At 50.2% G+C, this 19058-nt stretch overlaps 1 protein-coding gene across 2 annotated transcripts in view; it reads right to left on the reverse strand.

The window, feature by feature from the left end:
• The window catches only part of AP1B1 (adaptor related protein complex 1 subunit beta 1), a 36226-nt gene extending 18991 nt beyond the window's left edge, over positions 1-17235 (reverse strand). For both annotated transcript variants that reach the window (XM_032229271.1, XM_032229270.1), the window contains exons 1-9: positions 17129-17235; positions 11030-11093; positions 9955-10060; positions 8049-8184; positions 6482-6727; positions 5378-5568; positions 3331-3552; positions 1002-1122; positions 10-105 (exon numbers count right to left, since the gene is read on the reverse strand). In XM_032229271.1, the coding sequence (XP_032085162.1) occupies positions 10-105; positions 1002-1122; positions 3331-3552; positions 5378-5568; positions 6482-6727; positions 8049-8184; positions 9955-10060; positions 11030-11066 (1155 nt within the window). In that variant the 5' untranslated portion in view covers positions 11067-11093; positions 17129-17235. The remainder of the gene's footprint in view (positions 1-9; positions 106-1001; positions 1123-3330; positions 3553-5377; positions 5569-6481; positions 6728-8048; positions 8185-9954; positions 10061-11029; positions 11094-17128) is intronic.
• Between the last annotated feature and the right edge of the window lie 1823 nt (positions 17236-19058).

The following is a 19058-nucleotide window of genomic DNA, read 5'->3' on the forward strand; positions in this document are numbered from 1 at the left end:
AGACCTCACCTCAACCTTAATGGCGCATCGGCCGATGGCCCGCACAGCTTTTCTCACAAAATCCACATCCACTTCGGTTGCGTATTCCTTTAACTCAGCCAACACCTGCGAAGGGACAAAACGGGGATTCAGACTGGACACGTTAAGGCAAACACAGCCCACCTTCTCTTCAAGAGGGAATGTGGGAATTTCAGGGGAAGGAAGCAAACAGCCCCCCCTCCCCAAATCCTTCTTGGAAACAGGAGGAGGTAACAAGCACGTGTTTCGCAAAATAAGATTCGCGAAATAAAACCCATAAAACGAAGATTCAGAGAAATGCTGGGCTCTCTTCTGCTACGAGCCAACAAAACTCAGCATGTTTTTTGTTGCAAATATGATTTCGTCCACCTTAAATTAAGAAGGAATATTTTTTTTTCTGACGGAGGGAGCCGGGGATAGAATAAAAAGTAAATACGTCCTTGATTTGCTATTGGGCAACGGAGCGCAAAATTTCTGCTGCTAAGCGAGACGAGTTTTGACACCCCCACTTTTGACGACCTTTCTTGCCACCGTTGTTAAGTGAAGCGTTGCGTTTGTGAAGCTAGCCGGATGGCTGCTAAGTGAATCCGGCTTCCCTATGGACTTTGCGTGTCAGAGGGTCGCAAAAGGGGATCGTGGCCCTGGGGACATTACGACCATAAATCATAATGTGATTTATGACACAGACTGAGGGAAGTTCAACCGTAATTACGTGAGGTCAGATCTGACTCCGCTTGGGTGTGGCCGAAATGTCGCTCTTAACAAATGACTGGATTTCTTTTGAAATTTGGCTCGAGGCTCATGAATTAACTCGGGCCTCTTTTGGAAACCTGACATGAGTGGGCTGTTTCACGGAAGGCCTACAAAATTCGGGGTTTCTTTCTCGAAACGCCGGACGCTCACAAACATCTGGCTGCTCGATCCTTGATGGATCCGAAGAGCTGCGCGAGGCAGCCAGAAGTTCCCCTCAAAAGAACTTTTACCTGTGCGATGTTGGCCTGAGAGGCCAGGCGGATCATAATATCCAGCTTCTCCAGCTTGACGTAAATCGGGTCGTTGTACTTCACAAAGAACACTTTCATCTCGTGCTTGAGAATTTCAGGCCTGGAGAAGAGAAATAAGGAAAGGTGACAGCCGGGATTTTTTTCCCCCCCTATCCCAGTAGTCCTCGGCTTACAACAATTCATTTAGTGACCGTTCAAAGCTACAGCGGCTTTGGAGGGGGAAAAAAGGCACCTTGGACCGTTTTCCGCGCTGACGACCGTCGCCATGGTGACGTGAGCAAAATTGGCAACCGGCATGGACTTATGAGTAGGGTCATTTCATCCCCTTTTGCGACCTTTGGGCCAGCAAAGTCCACGGGGAAGCCAGATTCACTTAACGACCGGGTTACTAACTTATCAACTGCCGTTGAACGGCTTTGATGAGAAAAGTCGCGAAACGGGGCAAAGCTCACATCACAACAGTCTCACTGAGCGAGAGAAATGTGGGGCTCGGTTTCTGGTCGTAAGTTGAGGACTATCTGCATTCAAACATCCAGCAGAAAAACCTCCATGGCTTCACCAGGCCCTAAAAAAACCGGCTGCAGGTTGCTAAACGTCACCGTGGTGGGATTCATGCAGGGGGCTGGATAAATCGGAGTCTTACTAACTGCATTCGTACAACTGGCTAAACCTGATTTGGGTGTGGCCTGTTTCTTGTGCAAAACCCTCCAGGAGAGATAGTCCTTGTATTACGACCAAAATGGAGGCAAGCCCATCCTGGACGTGACTCGTGACCGCTGTAAAAGAGTCGTGCGCCAGACACAAATTCTGAAATGAAGTTTTTTTAAATTTTTCGTTACACCTTTTAATTTCTTTTATAAACAAAGTCTTCTCATCTGCGCAGTTCATTTTACATCGTATTTTCATTTTCATTTCCAATTCCAACCATGTTTTCTTTCCATATTTTCCCTCTTAAGTTTAATTCCCACTCGACAGATAAACAATATCATTATTTGCCCCTCCAATTTAATCCATTCCATCTAGTTATTCTAGCTTGCTATAGATAACATATATCCACAAATTTAATTGTGTATAATAAACATTTCCCCTTAGTTAAATTATCCACAATTAATAGTATTAAATCTATTTCCCTGACATCATATTAACTATATACCATTGACAATGTTAATTATATTTCATTTTATTCTACCAGTAAATCCTCTTCCTCCTCTCCTAACCGTTTTCTCTTTCTCTCTCAGAAATTTCCCTTCTTTTATAGTCTCTTCTTCCCATCCATTCTCCTAGCTTTTTCTTTGTCTTTATCATTTCTATATTTTTTTCTTCCCAAACCTTTTCTCTTTTAATTCTATTATTTTAGCAGCGACGGACACCAATTTCACCACCCAGTTTTGAAGTAGCCATTAAGCAAATCGTCCACGGTTGATAAGTGAATCTGGAGCCGTTAAGCGAATCTGGAGTGGTTAAACTCTACATGGGGCTGCCCCTGAAGAGTGTTCGAAGACTGCAGTTGGTCCAGAATGCAGCCGCGCGAGCGATTGTGGGCGTACCTAGGTACACCCATATTACACCTATCCTCCGCAAGCTGCACTGGCTTCCCATTGGTCTCCGGACACGCTTCAAGGTGCTAGTCGTTACTTTTAAAGCCCTACATGGTTTAGGACCTGGCTACCTGAGAGACCGCCTCCTGCCATTTACCTCCCAGAGACCAATAAGATCACACAGACTAGGCCTCCTCCGGGTACCATCGGCCGGTCAATGTCGGTTGGCGGCTCCCCAGGGGAGGGCCTTCTCTGTAGCTGCTCCGGCCCTATGGAATGATCTCCCTGTTGAGATCCGGACCCTTACTACTCTTCCGGCCTTCTGTAAAGCTACTAAGACCTGGCTGTTCCGGCAGGCCTGGGGCTGTTGATTAGTATCCAGCCACACTCTAAGCAGTATGCATGTTGTGTAATTTTAATGATTGTATTCTTATTTTAATTTTTATATATGTCCCTTGTCTTGTCTGTGAGCCGCCCAGAGTCTCTAAGGAGTGGGCGGCATACAAATGTCAATAAACCTAAACCTTAAGCGAATCTGGAGTGGTTAAGCGAATCTGGAGGCGTTAAACGAATCTGGAGTCACTAAGCGAACCCGTGGTGGGCTAGGGCGACGGCTTTGCCCACAACTTACAATTTTGATTTTCAGCAAAACTGTTCTTAAAATGTGGTCAGTTGGACCACCGTTCTCAGGGTGTGAATCCAGCTAGTCCAGTGCTAGGAATGCTGGTGTCCCTTTTCCAGCCCTCGCCAGGCGTGCAAGAGGAACTCACCTTTTTTGCACAATCAAGTTGATGTTCCGGAGGGCCACGTACTGCAGTTCCGGTTCGGCGGAGAGCAAGGTGACCAGAGGGGGCGCCAGCTTCTTCAGCAAAGTCCCGTAATAATCGAGATCTTTCGAGAGCATCTCGGTGAATTTCATCAAGACCTTCACGGCGGAAAGGACCACGGCAGAGTTGGCGTGGGACAGCCGGGGGGTCACCCGCTCGCAGATGCTGAAAAAGGAAGGGTCGGTCAGGGAGGGGGGGGTCTTTTCTGACTCACGAGGTCTAAAGAGCAGCGGGTCCAGGCAGGGGTGGGCTTCAAAAATTTCAGCAATGGGTTCTCTGCCGGGTTGCTGGGTGGGCGTGGCCTAGTGGGCCTCCATCACTACAGCGGATGGAGGGCAGTTTTCGTCTTCCCCAGGTGCAGAGGCTTTCCTCGAGCCTCTGGGAGGGCGAAAACTGCCTCCCCATAGGCTCCAGAGGCCTTCTGGGAGGCCCGTTTTCCCCCCTCCCGGAGCTTCTGGGCGAGCCCTGTATTTACCACACATCCAAAACAGGCTGCATGGAGACTGCCGGGAGGGGCGTGGTGGGGTGGCAGGGGCGGGGCGTGGTGGATGGGGCCAGCCAGAGGTGGGATTTGGAGGTTCTCCGAACTGGCTATAACGTTAGCTACAGGTTCTCGCTAACCCGGGCAAACTCATAGCGACCGACCCCTGGGTCCAGGCTAGCATCCTTTCCAAGCCCCCATCTTGCTCCTTCCTTGTTATTATTAATTTTCAATCTTCATGACATATAAACTCAAGGTGTCTATGGAGATTCTCAGTCAACCAGGTCAACAGCTGTCGCCAAAAATTCGGCGCGCAAATTTCAGTTCCGGCTTTGCTTCACTGTCATCCACTTGACCTTCAGTAAACGATACCTTTCTCGACAAATGGGAGTCCAGGATCGTTCTTACTGAGAGGTTCAAGTCAAGACAGGGCTGACATCTAACTCTCCCGCCTCCTGAGTTCCCCGCCCCAACAACAACCCTGCGAGGTGGGTTTAGCCATTGCAAAGTGGGAAAGAGGAGGTCCAAAAGAGGCCGGTGTGAAGCAGCTTTCCCTGTCAGGTTGTTAGTGTTGTGGTCCGCCAGCAGCCTGCGGAGCTGGCAGTAGATTCGGACAGTGAGGAGGGTTGGGGAGGAACATGGGCCAGTCCTGGAGTCTGGGGATGGCTCGGATGAGGGCTCTGCGTCGGAGGCAGAGAGGGGCCCAGGGCCAGCTAGTAGTTATGTGCTGCCTCTGGAGCCTCCGGAGTCTGACCTCAGCGAGGCAGAGGAACAGTGGGAGCCTGTTCCCAGTGTGCGCATGCGCAGAGCTGCCAGAAAACCAGACCAATTAAGAAAACAGGGTGGACTCGGGAGATGATTGGCCCCTCCCATAAGACATAAAAGAGGAGCAAACGGACGTGAGCCTTTGCAGGAAGCCGAGGTGGCGCAGTGGTTAAATGCAGCACTGCAGGCTACTTCAGCTGACTGCAGTTCTGCAGTTTGGCTGTTCAAATCTCACCGGCTCAGGGTTGACTCAGCCTTCCATCCTTCCGAGGTGGGTAAAATGAGGACCCGGATTGTTGTTGGGGGCAATATGCTGACTCTGTAAACCGCTTAGAGGGGGCTGAAAGCCCCATGAAGCGGTATATAAGTCTAACTGCTATTGCTATTGCTAATTTTGTTCATTCTGGTCGGTTTAAACTCTGAAGCTCCGTTTTGACTCTTTGCTCCGTGCGGCCTTGCAAAACTAATCGGCAATTTGGTGTCTGGCAGCATTTCAAGGGAGATAAAGTTGGGTGCTTATCAGCTTCACCCTGAAAGACTTTGGCAGACTTTTTCTGGACTCTTTACAAACTTTTTGTGAATCATTACGGGCTGTGAATGACCATAATTCACAGCCGCTTAAATAAAAAGAGGGGTTTTGGGAATGAGCGTGCGATTTATGCTTTATCAGGAAGCCTGGATCAGAACCGTTTTCTTTCTACGTCGTGCCCTCGAGAGCAAGTGAGCCAAGCTGCATCTCGTTACCTCTGAGCTTCACGGTCATCTTTGGGCATGTAGTTAGCCAGGCAGTCCAAGATGAAGATCTGGCCCCATTCGGTGCATTCGTTCAGAGCGGTCAGCAGCTTGTTGATGGACTGCGGGTTCAAGTCGAGGAGGTTGCTGCTGGGGTGGGACTCGGCGATCTCCGAGAGGGCCGCGACCGCATTCGCCACCACCTAAATTAAAGGAGAACCACCTTGAGTACGGAACCCCATTCTCGCAAACGACACTCCCTCGCGTGGTTCTCCTCAAATCCTCTCCCTCTCCTCCTCCCTCTTCCCACTCTCCTCTCCTCCCTCTCATTTCTTCATCCCCTCCCCGCTGCCTCTCCTCCCCTCCTCTCCCTTGTCCTCCCCCTTTTCATCTCCTCCTGTCCCTCTCCTCCCTCTCATTTCTTCATCCCCTCCCCTTCCCTCTGCCTCCCCTCTACTCCTCTCCCTCACTTGTCCTCCCCTCTCCCTCTCTTCTCCTCTCCTCTCCTCTCCCCTCTCCTCCCTCTCCTTTCTTCATCCCCTCCCCGCTGCCTCTCCTCCTCTCTACTCCCCTCCTTTCCCTTGTCCTCCCCCTCTTTTCATCTCCTCCTGTCCCTCTCCATTCACTCTCTCCTCCCTCTCATTTCTTCATTCCCTTCCCTCTTCTCTCTCTCGCTTGTCCTCTCCCCTCTGCTCACTCTTCTCCCTCTTTTCATCTCTTCCTCTCCCTCCCCTCCCCATTTCTTCATCCCCTCCCCTTCCCTCCGCCTCTCCTCCCCTCCTCTCCCTCACTTGTCCTCTCCCCTCCCCCTCTCTTCATCTCCTCTCCTCTCCCCTCTCCTCCCTCTCATTTCTTCATCCCCTCCCCGCTGCCTCTCCTCTCCCCTCTACATTCCCTCTCATCCTTTCCTCCCTCTCAGTTCTTCATCCCCTCCCCTCCGCCTTGCTTGTCCTCTCCCCTCCTCCCCCTCTCTTCATCTCCTCCTCCCCCTTTCTTCTCTCAAGGACATTCTTACTCCCTATTGCAGTACAGGAGCCCGCCCAGCCAAAGGTTTTAGCACCTTAATGAAAAAGATGATCCCAACTCGCCCGCAAAAAAAATAAAATAGGCAATCACCATCGGGTTGGAGTCTGAAATGAGATCTTTCAGAGTGTCCAGGAATCCTTGGTCCTCCACCAGCTGGGCATTGATGTCGTGCAGCTTCGCCACGCAGACGGCGGCTGTCTTGCGCACGTACGGGTCCTCGTCCTTCAGGCATTTCCGCAATGGCTCGCAAAGGTACTCCGTGATCTTGTCAACTCGGATGCAGCCCATCGTACGGACGGCCAGAGCTCGGATGAGGGGGTTTGGATCTTCGCAGTCCTGATGGAAAGGAGGGAAACTGTACGGGTGACCCGCCGGTTTCAGGAAGGCTGTCTCTGCCAGTGGCGAGGTTTTTCATTTGGAGCGACAAGAGCTCTCCTAAGTACAATCCCAGGGAAGCTGCTAGGCAGGAAATCAAAGCATTTCTGCCCTAATATATTAGAGGAGGGGTTGTTGTGGCCCCCCCGGCAGCCAGCGGAGCTGGAAGCAGAGTCGGACAGTGAGGAGGTTGGGGAGGAACATGGGCCAGTCCTGGGGGCTGAGGAACGCTCAGACGAGGGCTCTGCGTCGGAAGCAGAGAGGGAGCTAGACAGCAGTGAAGCAGAAGAACAGCTGGAGCCTGTTCCCAGTGTGCGCATCCGCAGAGCTGCCAGGAGAAGGGAACAGCTAAAGAACAGGGGTCAGACTTGGGAGTAAAACCAGAGGTGGACGGTGAATGGCCCCTCCCAGAGGAAACAAAAGAGGAGCGAATGGGGAGGGGGCTTTTGCAGGAAACAATTCATTCCTACGGTCGGTTCAAGAGTGGAAAGTTCTGTTTGTGACTATAAGAGACTCTGTGCCAAGTTTTGTCTTGCTCTGCGTTTGGACACTAGTTATTTGACAGTTCTCCAAGCGAGATAAGGTTCGTGTGGATAAACATTCCTCGGAAAGGCTGTTTGCTAAGCCTTGCGGACAAAACCGCTGGTCGTGGTGATGGGCCCAGATTGGAACCTGCTTTTGTGGCCCGCCAGGGGCCAGAGGAGCTGGCAGCAGAGTCGGACAGTGAGGAGGTTGGGGAGGAACCTGGGCCAGTCCTGGAGGCTGGAGAAGGCTCGGACGAGGACTCCGAGGGGGCCAAGGCCGTCTGGCAGTTCTCAGCTGCCTTCGCAGCTTGACAGCAGCGAGGCAGAGGAACAGCTGGAGCCTGTTCCCAGTGTGCGCATCCGCAGAGCTGCCAGGAGAAGGGAACAGCTAAAGAACAGGGGTCGACTTGGGAGTAAAACCAGAGGTGGACGGTGAATGGCCCCTCCCAGAGGGAATAAAAGAGGAGCGAAAGGGGAGTGGAGTTTGCAGGAGGCACTTAGTTCATTCCAAGTATTGCGGCGCCTGAAAGATCTTGGCCTGGCTACTCTCCAAGCCTGATCAAGGTCGGTAATTGTGAACTCTCTCGAAAGACGGTAGGAGAGGAAGGACTTCACTGGAGAGGAATTCGCTGTCAATTCAATAAAAGGGGTTTATCGGGATGAGGACTCGGCTTCGTGCTGCTGGGGAAGCCGAGGTCAGAACACTCACCTGGATTTTCTCCAGCACCGCTCAGCCAAAAAGGCACCGCCGCACTCACCTTAACAAAGGTGTTGACCGCCATGATGGCCATGTCGGGCTGACTCTTGGCGTAGTTCATCAGATACAGGTAAACAAGCTTCTTCAGCTCCAGGTTATCGGTCTGCATACAGTTGACCACGTCGGGGAAAAGGGCGCTGGGAGGAGAAACGGAAGGTGGGTTGAAGGATCATTCCCGCATCTTGAGAACAACACGGGGACTCCTCGACTTACGACCACGACAGAGCCCGTTTCCCGCTGCTAAGCGAGACCAGGTTTCTCTGCCAATATGGAACCTTGAGTATCCATGATAGGTAACGGTTCGCTCTCCCCCCCGCCCAGCCACGCCACCATTTCAGAAAAATTAAATCCAGCTCAAATGATATTCTGGTGTGCTGAAATTAAATATATAAAGAGCCAGTTTGGTCTGGCGATTAAGACCGCAGGATAAAAGCCAGGAGACGGTGAGTTCTAGTTTGGTTTTAAGCATGAAAGGGGCTGGGTGACTTTGGGCCAATCACCAGGAGACGGAGAGTTCTAGTCCTGCCTGAGGCATAAAACCCGCCTAGGTAACTTTGGGCCAATTGCCAGGAGACTGGGAGTTCTAGTCCCGCCTGAGGCATAAAACCCTGCTGGGTGACTTTGAGCCAATCGCCAGGAGACTTGGAGTTCTAGTCCCGCCTGAGGCATAAAACCCAGCTGGGTGACTTTGGGCCAATTGCCAGGAGATTGGGAGTTCTAGTCCTGCCTGAGGCATAAAACCCAGCTGGGTGACTTTGGGCCAATCGCCAGGAGATGGTGAGTTCTAGTACCACCTGAGGCATAAAACCCAGCTGGGTGACTTTGGGCCAATCGCCAGGAGATTGGGAGTTCTAGTCCCGCCTGAGGCATAAAACCCTGCTGGGTGACTTTGAGCCAATCGCCAGGAGACTTGGAGTTCTAGTCCCGCCTGAGGCATAAAACCCAGCTGGGTGACTTTGGGCCAATCGCCAGGAGATTGGGAGTTCTAGTCCTGCCTGAGGCATAAAACCCAGCTGGGTGACTTTGGGCCAATCGCCAGGAGATGGTGAGTTCTAGTACCACCTGAGGCATAAAACCCAGCTGGGTGACTTTGGGCCAATCGCCAGGAGATTGGGAGTTCTAGTCCTGCCTGAGGCATAAAACCCAGCTGGGTGACTTTGGGCCAATCGCCAGGAGATGGTGAGTTCTAGTACCGCCTGAGGCATAAAACCCAGCTGGGTGACTTTGGGCCAATCACCAGGAGACTGGGAGTCTCAAATAACATCAAATAACAATGGCGGGATGTAAATAAATCGCCAGGAGACGGTGAGTTCTAGTCCCGCCTGAGGCATAAAACCCAGCTGGTGACTTGGAGTCAATCTCCAGGAGACTGGGAGTTCTAATCCTATCTGAGGCATAAAACCCAGCTGGGTGACTTTGGGCCAATCACCAGGAGACTGGGAGTTCTAGTCCCGCCTGAGGCATAAAACCCAGCTGGGTGACTTTGGGCCAATCACCAGGAGACTGGGAGTTCTAGTCCCGCCTGAGGCATAAAAACCAGCTGGTGACTTTAAGCCAATCACCAGGGGACTGGGAGTTCTAGTCCCGCCTGAGGCATAAAACCCAGCTGCGTGATTTTGGGCCAATCAGCAAGAGATTGGGAGTTCTAGTCCCGCCTGAGGCATAAAACCCAACTGGGTGACTTTGGGCCAATCGCCAGGAGACTGGGAGTTCTAGTCCCGCTTGAGGCATAAAACCCAGCTGGGTGACTTTGGGCCAATCGCCAGGAGACTGGGAGTTCTAGTCCCGCCTGAGGCATTGAGTTAGTTATAAAAATAACAACGGCGGGATATAAACAAACAAAATGAACTGACAGACGGACGGACAGAATCCAGCTGGGTACTCCTACCGTCCAAGGGGCAGCATACCTTACGTCCTTCCCAACTGTCATGGATGCAATCACCTTCTTCACAGCTTCCTTCTTCTTCTCTTTCTTGTCGCTGTTCAGCTCGGCCTTCAGTTCAAATATTTCCCCTGGAAAAAGGATTGGGTCCTCGGCTTAACGACCACGGTAGAGCCCCCCCCCAAATTTAATTGGCCGGCCGTCTTGCGTCGAAGCCCAAAGAATCAAAACAGAATCGTCGTCGGTGGATCCCAGCCGTCGTGATTCGTTTCCAAGACCATTTTTTAAAAGTACGTTTTCGGCCAAGTTTGCGATCTTTCTCGCCGGCCGTTAAGTTGAATCAAGCCACTGTTGGGGTTTCACAGGCCACGGTTCCATTTTGATCTCTTCGGCTTCCAAATGAGACGATCGGCGAATGAATTTAATACATAAAATGAAATAACTCCACCTGTGGAGGCAACTCTGGCGCCATTTCATCCTAGACTTGGGTGTTCTGTGAATTTGACCCTGGGTCTCTGTTTTGACCACCTCCCCTTCGTACAACGAGGCACAAGATTACTGCTAGACAATTTATTCACAGTAAATTAACACACCGACAAGATTTTGGCAGCAACCCAGACTTCCAAGATAAGAAATACATACGAGAGCTTCTCCAGCGTTAGTATATTAGTTGAATCCTGCAAACAGACTCCTCCCAAAGTCTCTCCTTATATACTCTCTTGGGAAGGGCCTAATTACAACCACCTGGGTCCAATTAACTTCTGTATCTGCGTAGTTGCTGTCGGCGCTTATCTGCCCGCCTTTGCCTGGTGTCCGGGACCAACTCCCTTAGCTCCTCCCCACTGCTCCCGGGCCTGACCGTCAGGGACCAACTCCCTTTGGCTTTCACCGCTGCTCCATGCCTCCGGCGCCTCCTGGTGGCCAACCAGCCTCTCTGCGCCCTGCTCGGAGTCGGAATCCTGTCCAGGGTCCTCCACATCTTCCAGAGCTGACTCTGGGGGCCCCACGCTGTTGGAGTCTGGTGGCAGCTCCAACGGTTCCTGCTGGGCCACAACAGGTCTCCCTTGGTGAACCACAGCCAGCAGCCCCCCCCCCCTTACCTTTTTTGGTGGTGGTGAAATACTTGGAGTCGCTCATCTTGACGGCTGGTTGGTTTGGTCACCTCTGGAAGAGAAAAAGAGACAGGAAGAGAGATTTAGATGGAAAAGGAGGCCACGGGTTTAAGACAACGGGCCCCGCTGAAGGATTAGCAGCAGGAGAAGGAAGGTCAAGAAAAGGGCTAATTTACTTCTTCGGGGAGGGAGGGAGGGAGGGAGGAAGGGAGGGAGGAAGGAGGAGAAAATAGGATGGGAGGGAGGGAGGAAAGGAAAAAAATAGGATGAGTAGGAAGGGGGGAAAGAGGAGAAAATAGGATGAATGGAAGGGAGGGAGAGAGGAGAAAATAGATGAAGGGGGGAATAAAGGGAAAAAGTAGGATGAATAGGAGGGAAGGAAAAATAGGATGAGTGGAAGGGAGCAAGGGAGAAAAGAAAAAATAGGATGAATAGAAGGGAAGGAAGGAAGGAGAAAATAGGATGGGAGGGAGGGAGGAAAGAAAATGGGATGAATAAGAGGGAGGGAGGGAGGGAGGGAAGGAGAAAATAGGATGGGGAGGAAGGAAGGAAAGAAAGAATAGGATGAATAGAAGGGAGGGAAGGAAGGAGAAAATAGGATGAATGGGGGGAGGAAGGAAGGAACAAAGGAAAGAAAAATAGAATGAATAGGAGGGAAGGAAGGAGAAAATAGGATGGGAGGGAGGGAGGAAAGAAAAAATAGGATGAATGGGAGGGAGGAAGAAAGGAAAGAAAAATAGAATGAATAGGAGGGAAGGAAGGAAGGAGAAAATAGGATGGGAGGGAGGGAGGAAAGAAAATGGGATGAATAAGAGGGAGGGAGGGAGGGAAGGAGAAAATAGGATGGGGAGGAAGGAAGGAAAGAAAGAATAGGATGAATAGAAGGGAGGGAAGGAAGGAGAAAATAGGATGAATGGGGGGAGGAAGGAAGGAAGAAAGGAAAGAAAAATAGAATGAATAGGAGGGAAGGAAGGAGAAAATAGGATGGGAGGGAGGGAGGAAAGAAAAAATAGGATGAATGGGAGGGAGGAAGAAAGGAAAGAAAAATAGAATGAATAGGAGGGAAGGAAGGAAGGAAGGAGAAAATAATAGCAATAGCAATAGACAGGAGGGAGGGAGGAAAGAAAATGGAATAAGAGGGAGGGAGGGAAGGAAGGAGAAAATAGGATGAATGGGAGGCAGGAAGGAAGAAAGAAAAGAAAAATAGAATGAATAGAAGGGAAGGAAGGAAGGAGAAAATAAGACGGGAGGGAGGGAGGAAAGAAAATGGGATGAATAAGAGGGAGGGAGGGAAGGAAGGAGAAAATAGGATGGGGAGGGAGGAAGGAAAGAAAAAATAGGATGAGTGGAAGGGAGGGAGGGAGAAAAGAAAAAATAGGATGAATGGAAGGGAGGGAAGGAAGGAGAAAATAGGAATGGGGGGAGGAAGGAAGGAAAAAAGGAAAGAAAAATAGAATGAATAGGAGGGAAGGAAGGAAGGAGAAAATAAGACAGGAGGGAGGGAGGAAAGAAAATGGGATGAATAAGAGGGAGGGAGGGAGGGAAGGAAGGAGAAAATAGGATGAATGGGGGGAGGAAGGAAGGAAGAAAGGAAAGAAAAATAGAATGAATAGAAGGGAAGGAAGGAGAAAATAAGACAGGAGGGAGGAAGGAAAGAAAATGGGATGAATAAGAGGGAGGGAGGGAAGGAAGGAGAAAATAGGATGAATGGGGGGAGGAAGGAAGGAAGAAAGGAAAGAAAAATAGAATGAATAGGAGGGAAGGAAGGAAGGAGAAAATAAGACGGGAAGGAGGGAGGAAAGAAAATGGGATGAATAAGAGGGAGGGAAGGAAGGAAGGAGAAAATAGGATGAATGGGAGGGAGGGATGAAGGAAGGAGAAAATATGAATGGGACGGAGGGAGGGAGGAAAAAAGGGTGTATGGGAGGGAGGGAAGGAGGCAGGAATGAAGGAAGGGAGGAAATAAGATGAATGGGAGGAAGGGAAGGGAAAGAAGAAGGAAAGGGTGAGAGGAAGGAGAAAGAGAGGAAGTGAGGCCTTATCTGGGACTTTCAAACACACTTTCTGCTTCACTTCCCTCCGGTAAAATCCCCGGCAGGCCTACTACGGCTAATCTCGTTAGCAGCTGCTCTTACGGAGGGCGTGGAATTAAATCTCCCAGGAGGTTAAACTGGATAAAACAACACCCAGTTCTACGGTTGCGGTTGTGGCTGCAGTTGTCGTTTTCCTCTGGCGCAAGATGGACCCACAAAACAGCGCGCGGAAAGTATTTCTCTTCGGTCCCCCGGAGAAATACCAAATATTTCTCCGGCATGGAGTCCCCGAATGTCCTTTTGCTACTCCCAAGATTTCGGGACGCGGCCTGTTCCCAATCGAGGCCAAGATTCCCCTTCCTAAGCGCGACGGTTGTTAACTGAGTTTCTGCCCCCGTTTTCTCGCCTCCCGGTTGTTAAGCGAAATCCCTGCCGTTGACAAGTTAGCAATCTGGTTGTTAAGCGAATCGGGCTTCTCCCATGGACTTGGCTCCTTCAGAAGGCCGCAAAAGTGGAGGCCCCTCCCCTCCCGGGACTCTGCAACCGTCGTAAGTGTGAGTCAGTGGCCAAGCAGGTGAATTTTGATCCCGTGAGCACAGGAATGCTCAAACGTTCATAAGTGTGAAAAGGGGCCCTAAATTCACTTTTTTCAGTGCGGGTTAACTTCCGTCATTAAATGAACTGTCGGGAGTTGAGGACTGCCTCAACTAATGCTCCGTTGGGGACACATTCAGTGGCTTTAGCTATCATCCCTCTTCCTTGCACACTTTTTAAAAACATATATTTTATTTTTATTTTATTTGTATATAAACAATCAATTTTCCATGAACCAGTATGTTGTCCGGGTACAAATATTTCATGCCGAACCTTAAAATACACGCTCTTATTCATTATTTAGGGAAGGAGAGAAGGAGGGAAGGGGAAGGAGGGAGGGAAGGAAGGGGAGTAGGAGAGAAGAAACGAGGGAAGGAAAGAGGGAGGGAAGAAGAAGTAGGACCGTTGTAAGATAAGATGGATCTATGGGATGTTAAAAAAGCAATCTTCAACTATATTGTCAACAGTAGGGAAAAATTGTTATAAATACATATTATTAATAACAGTTATGGGATCATATAATTGTGAATGTATATATGAAATTGATAAAATTAAAAAGAAATAAAAAAAAATACACGCTCTTATTCATTATTTAATCTCATTTTAGCTTAATTTCCAATACCTTATCTAATGTTATAACAACGCCACTGTGATAAGTTGTTTAACTTATCACAGTTTAACTTATTAGTTATATTGACTGTAAATTACATTTTCCATGCTTTACATAACTTCTTTTGCTATTAATTCTTATGTCCATTCTCTAACCACCGGTAAAAAGATTCCCAAACGGTATAATAATAATCTGGGTTTTTTTCCCCTCTTTTGACAACCAGCGGCAATCTGCTCATTTCTGGACATTTTATGCCGTTCACACAACAATTTGCGCACACCCCAACAAATCCAGACACACACACGCACCCCATTTTCCTCCCCCAAATCGTCTCTCTATTTGCAGCTACGAAACCAATAATTTCTCAAAAAAAGAAGGGAAAAGAATCAGCTCAAATTTCACAGGAACGCAACGCTACCCAAGAAGGGAAAGAAATGCACTCTGTGCGTGCTCAGGCGCCATGTTTCGAAGCTTCGGTCTCCGTTTCAGGGGAGTTTTTAATCCACAATCCAACCTGGGCGATTTAAGCTGGATTAATCTTTTCAACGTGACCTCCTAAACCCAGCCGAGGGAACGAGTTCGCACGGCGTGCAGCGGGCCCAAATCAACGCAGGGAGTCCTCGGTTTACGACCGCAACGGAGCCCGACAATGTCGGCCTAACGTTAAAGCGAGACGCTGGTTGAGAGAGACTCGCCTCGGGTTTTTTTCCCCCCACCCTTCATCGTTTAACCACCGTGAAGCGAATCCAAGGCAGCTGTTTGAATGAATCATCCCGGTCGTTAAGCGAATCGGGTTTCCCCCACCTTCTTGAAGGTCGCAAAAGGGAAATCAATCATCACGTGACACACACACACACACACACACACCCGTGACCGTCATCAATACGAGTCAGTTGCCGATTTGGAAAAAAGGTCCCTTTTTTCAGTGCCTTCGTAACTTCGAACAGTCAATAAGCGAACTGTCATAAGTTGAGGACTGGCTGTAAAGCCATAAATACAGTACACAACACACACACACAGCCCATTTCATTCTTTCCAGAGCTACACAAGCACACAAAACGGGTTGGATTACGTAAGGCTACAGATGTTTTCCAGTGGTTGGGCGGCCTCAGGATAACAGCTTCCTGCTGTTCCTGCAGCCCCCTCCCCTTAATTCTCAGGCCTTCCTGGGGATGTTTTACAGTGGAATGAAATTGGGGAGGGGGGGTGTTTAAGCAGGGAAGTGGAGGGGGCTCTTAAACCTCCCCAGGAGGCCTTCCAGACCCCTCCCCAATAGACAGATGTTCCATCCACCGGTCCCTCCCCCCCAAAAGAAGAGGGCAGGTGGCAATGGGGGTAGGGGGCTTCTCTCCCCTTGGAAATGCAGATAGTGGTGTCTGTGTGTGTGTTTTTTTTGGGGGGGGGCAGGTGTCTTCTGCTTTTACCCCCCACCCCCCAAAATAAACAGGCATGGGACAGCAATAAATAAACCCAATGAGGGGGTACAGTTATTGCAACGCCCCCCCTGAGTCATACACATGGGGTCCCCAAGGCCTCCCCCCTTAGCAGATGGGAGGGGGGGGCTGGATCTGGTTCTCCCCCCCGTTCCTGGAAAAAAAACCCTCCTTCTATCCACACAGGTGCAAATCCCCACTCCCCCCCCCAAAAAAGAGGGGGGTCATTTTCTGTGATTGTCCCCTGACTCAAAACAGACTCAAGGACAGTGGGGGGGGTGCTTCCTCCAAAGCCAGGCAGGAGCCCCCCCCTCCCCAAATAAGCAGCCGGAGTGACTTGCTCTGCAGGCCGAGCCCCCCCCCCCTGCCACTTCTACCCCCTCCTCCCCCAAAATAGACAGCAATAGAAATAAGCTCAAGGAGGGGGGTCCTTTTACTACCCCCCCCCCATAGCTCGCCACTTAGCAAGACAGACTAAATCTGGTTCCCCCCCTCCCGGAAGAAACCCCCTCCTTCTACCCAGGCAGGTGCAAATCCCCACTCTCCCCCACCCACCCACCCACCCCCAAAAAAGGAGAGGGGGGTCATTTTCCTTGACTGCCCCCTGCCCCAAAACAGACCCAAGGACTGTTAGGGGGGGTCCTCCAAAGCCAAAGCAGGAGACCCCCTCCCCCCAAAATAAACAGGCATAGGACAGCAATAGAAATAAGCCCAAGGAAGGGGGTCCTTTTACTGCCCCCCCCATGGCTCCCCACTTAGCAAGGCAGACCAAAGATGGGGGGGGCTAAATCTGGTTCCCCCCCTTTCAGAAGAAACCCCCTCCTTCTACCCAGGCAGGTGCAAATCCCCCCTCTTCCCCCCCCCAAAAGGAGAGGGGGGTCATTTTCCTTGACTGCCCCCTGCCCCAAAACAGACCCAAGGACTGTTAGGGGGGGTCCTCCAAAGCCAAAGCAGGAGACCCCCTCCCCCCAAAACAGGCATAGGACAGCAATAGAAATAAGCCCAAGGAGGGGGGTCCTTTTACTGCCCCCCCCATGGCTCCCCAATTAGCAAGCCAGACTTAAGGGGTGCAGGGCTGGCTCTGGTTCCCCCTCCCCTCCCGGAAGAAACCCCCTCCTCTAGCCAGGCAGGTGCAAATCCCCCCCTCTCCCCCCACCCCAAAAATACAGAGGGGGGACGTTTTCCCTGACCGCCCCCTGCCCCAAAACAGACCCAAGGACAGTTGGGGGGGGTCCTCCAAAGCCAAAGCAGGAGACCCCCTCCCCAAATAAGCAGCCGCAGGACTTGCTGTGCAGCCCCCTCCCACTTCTTCCCCCCCCCCTAAAAAAAATAGACGGGTGGGAAAAGAGGCGGTGGGATTTTCCCAGGCTCCAGCCAAAAGCAGACCAGCTTCCCCAACCTGGCGCCCCCCGTTTACCTCCGCGGCGCTGCGTTTGGCTTCGGCCCGACGGAAGTCTCGGGATCGCGGACGCCACGCAAGCGCGGCCCCGAGGTGGTGGAGGAGGAGGAGGAGACCGGAAGGCCGCGGGGGCGCGCAAGGCAGTTCCGCGAGGGCGCGCAAGGGTGGAATTGCAGCCCTGGGAGCCGCGGGCGCCCGCTGCAAATCAGCCAGCCGGCTTTGGCGGTGGGGGGGGGGGTGGGAGTCTCCGCCCCGAGCCCCGCTTTGGCTTCCAAATCCCCTCTGGCTAGCAGGGGCTGCGACCCCGTCCCCACTGTTTTCAAGGCGGGGACTACAACTCCCAGCATGCTTTGCCAGCGGCCCGCCATCCCCAACCTGGCGCCCCTTGCAAAATGAGGCTGGTTCCCTTTGCTGTCAAATGTAGGAGTTCAAAGCAATACACCCCCCAGCCCCAAACTCAAGGAGGCGGGGGTCTGCAACCTTAGAATAGAATAGAATAGAATAGAATAATGTAATGTAATATAATATTAATATAGAATAGAATAAAATAGAATAGAAATAGAAGAGAAGAGAATGGAAATGGAATAGAATAAAATCAGAATAAAAATAGAATAGATTAGAAATAGAAAGTATAGAAATGGATATGGAATAGGAATGGGAATGGAATAGAATAGAACAGAATAAAAATAGAATGGAAATAGAAAGAATAGAATTGAAATGGAATAGAATAAGAACAGAATAAAAATAGAATAGAAACAGAAAGAATAGAATTGGATATGGAATAGGAATGGGAATGGAATAGAATAGAATGGAACAGAATTAGAACAGAATAAAAATAGAATGGAAATAGAAAGAATGGAATGGAAATGGAATAGAATAAGAACAGAATAAAAATAGAATAGAATAGAAATAGAAAGAATAGAATTGGATATGGAATAGGAATGGGAATGGAATAGAATAGAACAGAATAAAAATAGAATAGAAATAGAAAGAATAGAATTGGATATGGAATGGAACAGAATTAGAACAGAATAGAAATAGAAAGAATGGAATTGAAATGGAATAGAATAAGAACAGAATAAAAATAGAATAGAAATAGAAAGAATGGAATTGAAATGGAATAGAATAAGAACAGAATAAAAATTAGAATAGAAATAGAAAGAATAGAATTGGAAATGGAATAGGGACAGAACAGAACAGAACAAAATAACAGAGTTGGAAGGGACCTTGGAGGTCTTCTAGTCCAACCCCTTGCGTAGGCAGGAAACCCTGTACCACTTCAGGCAAATGGTTACTCGCCCAAATCCATTTGTGGTGTAGGGTCCCAACTCTTGTTTATTCTGTTCTGTTAAAAGCCCTGTCGCCTCGTGAAAAAGCACCTTTGGGACTCCAGTGAGGGAGCACCTACAACATCTGGAGGCAAAACCGTTCTACAGGTTCCCCAATCTAGGCGTTCAACCCTCCGGAGAAAACAGCCTCTCGCTTAGAGGACCCCCAAATCCAGCATCGCTTCCTGCCCCCCCCCCCCTGCTCCCTGCAACTGCACTTTTCAGCAGGAAACACAACCCGGGTGTGTGCTTTTTCCTCTTCTCTGTAACCCAGCAATGCTGACGGGAGTTGTATGCCCTCCAAAGAAAAGAGAAGTCAGCCAAACCAGAATCGTTTTCTGCAGCTGCTTCCTTTTGAACTCCCCTTCCTCAGAAGCCCCCCCCCCCCCCCCCGGCCATCCAAATTTGCTGGTGCAGCTTTTCAGGGTGACTTTGGGCACTTAAACCAGCCCAGCCCCCTCCTCTCCTGTGTGTATCGACGATTTCAGGATGGCTGCCAAGGTTGTGTGTCTTTGGGGAGGGGGGGGAAACGCCTCCCCCCCCAGAAGGAAACTTGTGCATCATCACAAAATCTCCAGAATCGCAAAGCCTACAAACTTGAAATTTGTCACTTATGTTCC

Source organism: Thamnophis elegans, chromosome 13 (assembly GCF_009769535.1).
Source record: "Thamnophis elegans isolate rThaEle1 chromosome 13, rThaEle1.pri, whole genome shotgun sequence".
In the NCBI taxonomy this organism is placed as follows: Eukaryota; Metazoa; Chordata; class Lepidosauria; order Squamata; family Colubridae; genus Thamnophis; species Thamnophis elegans.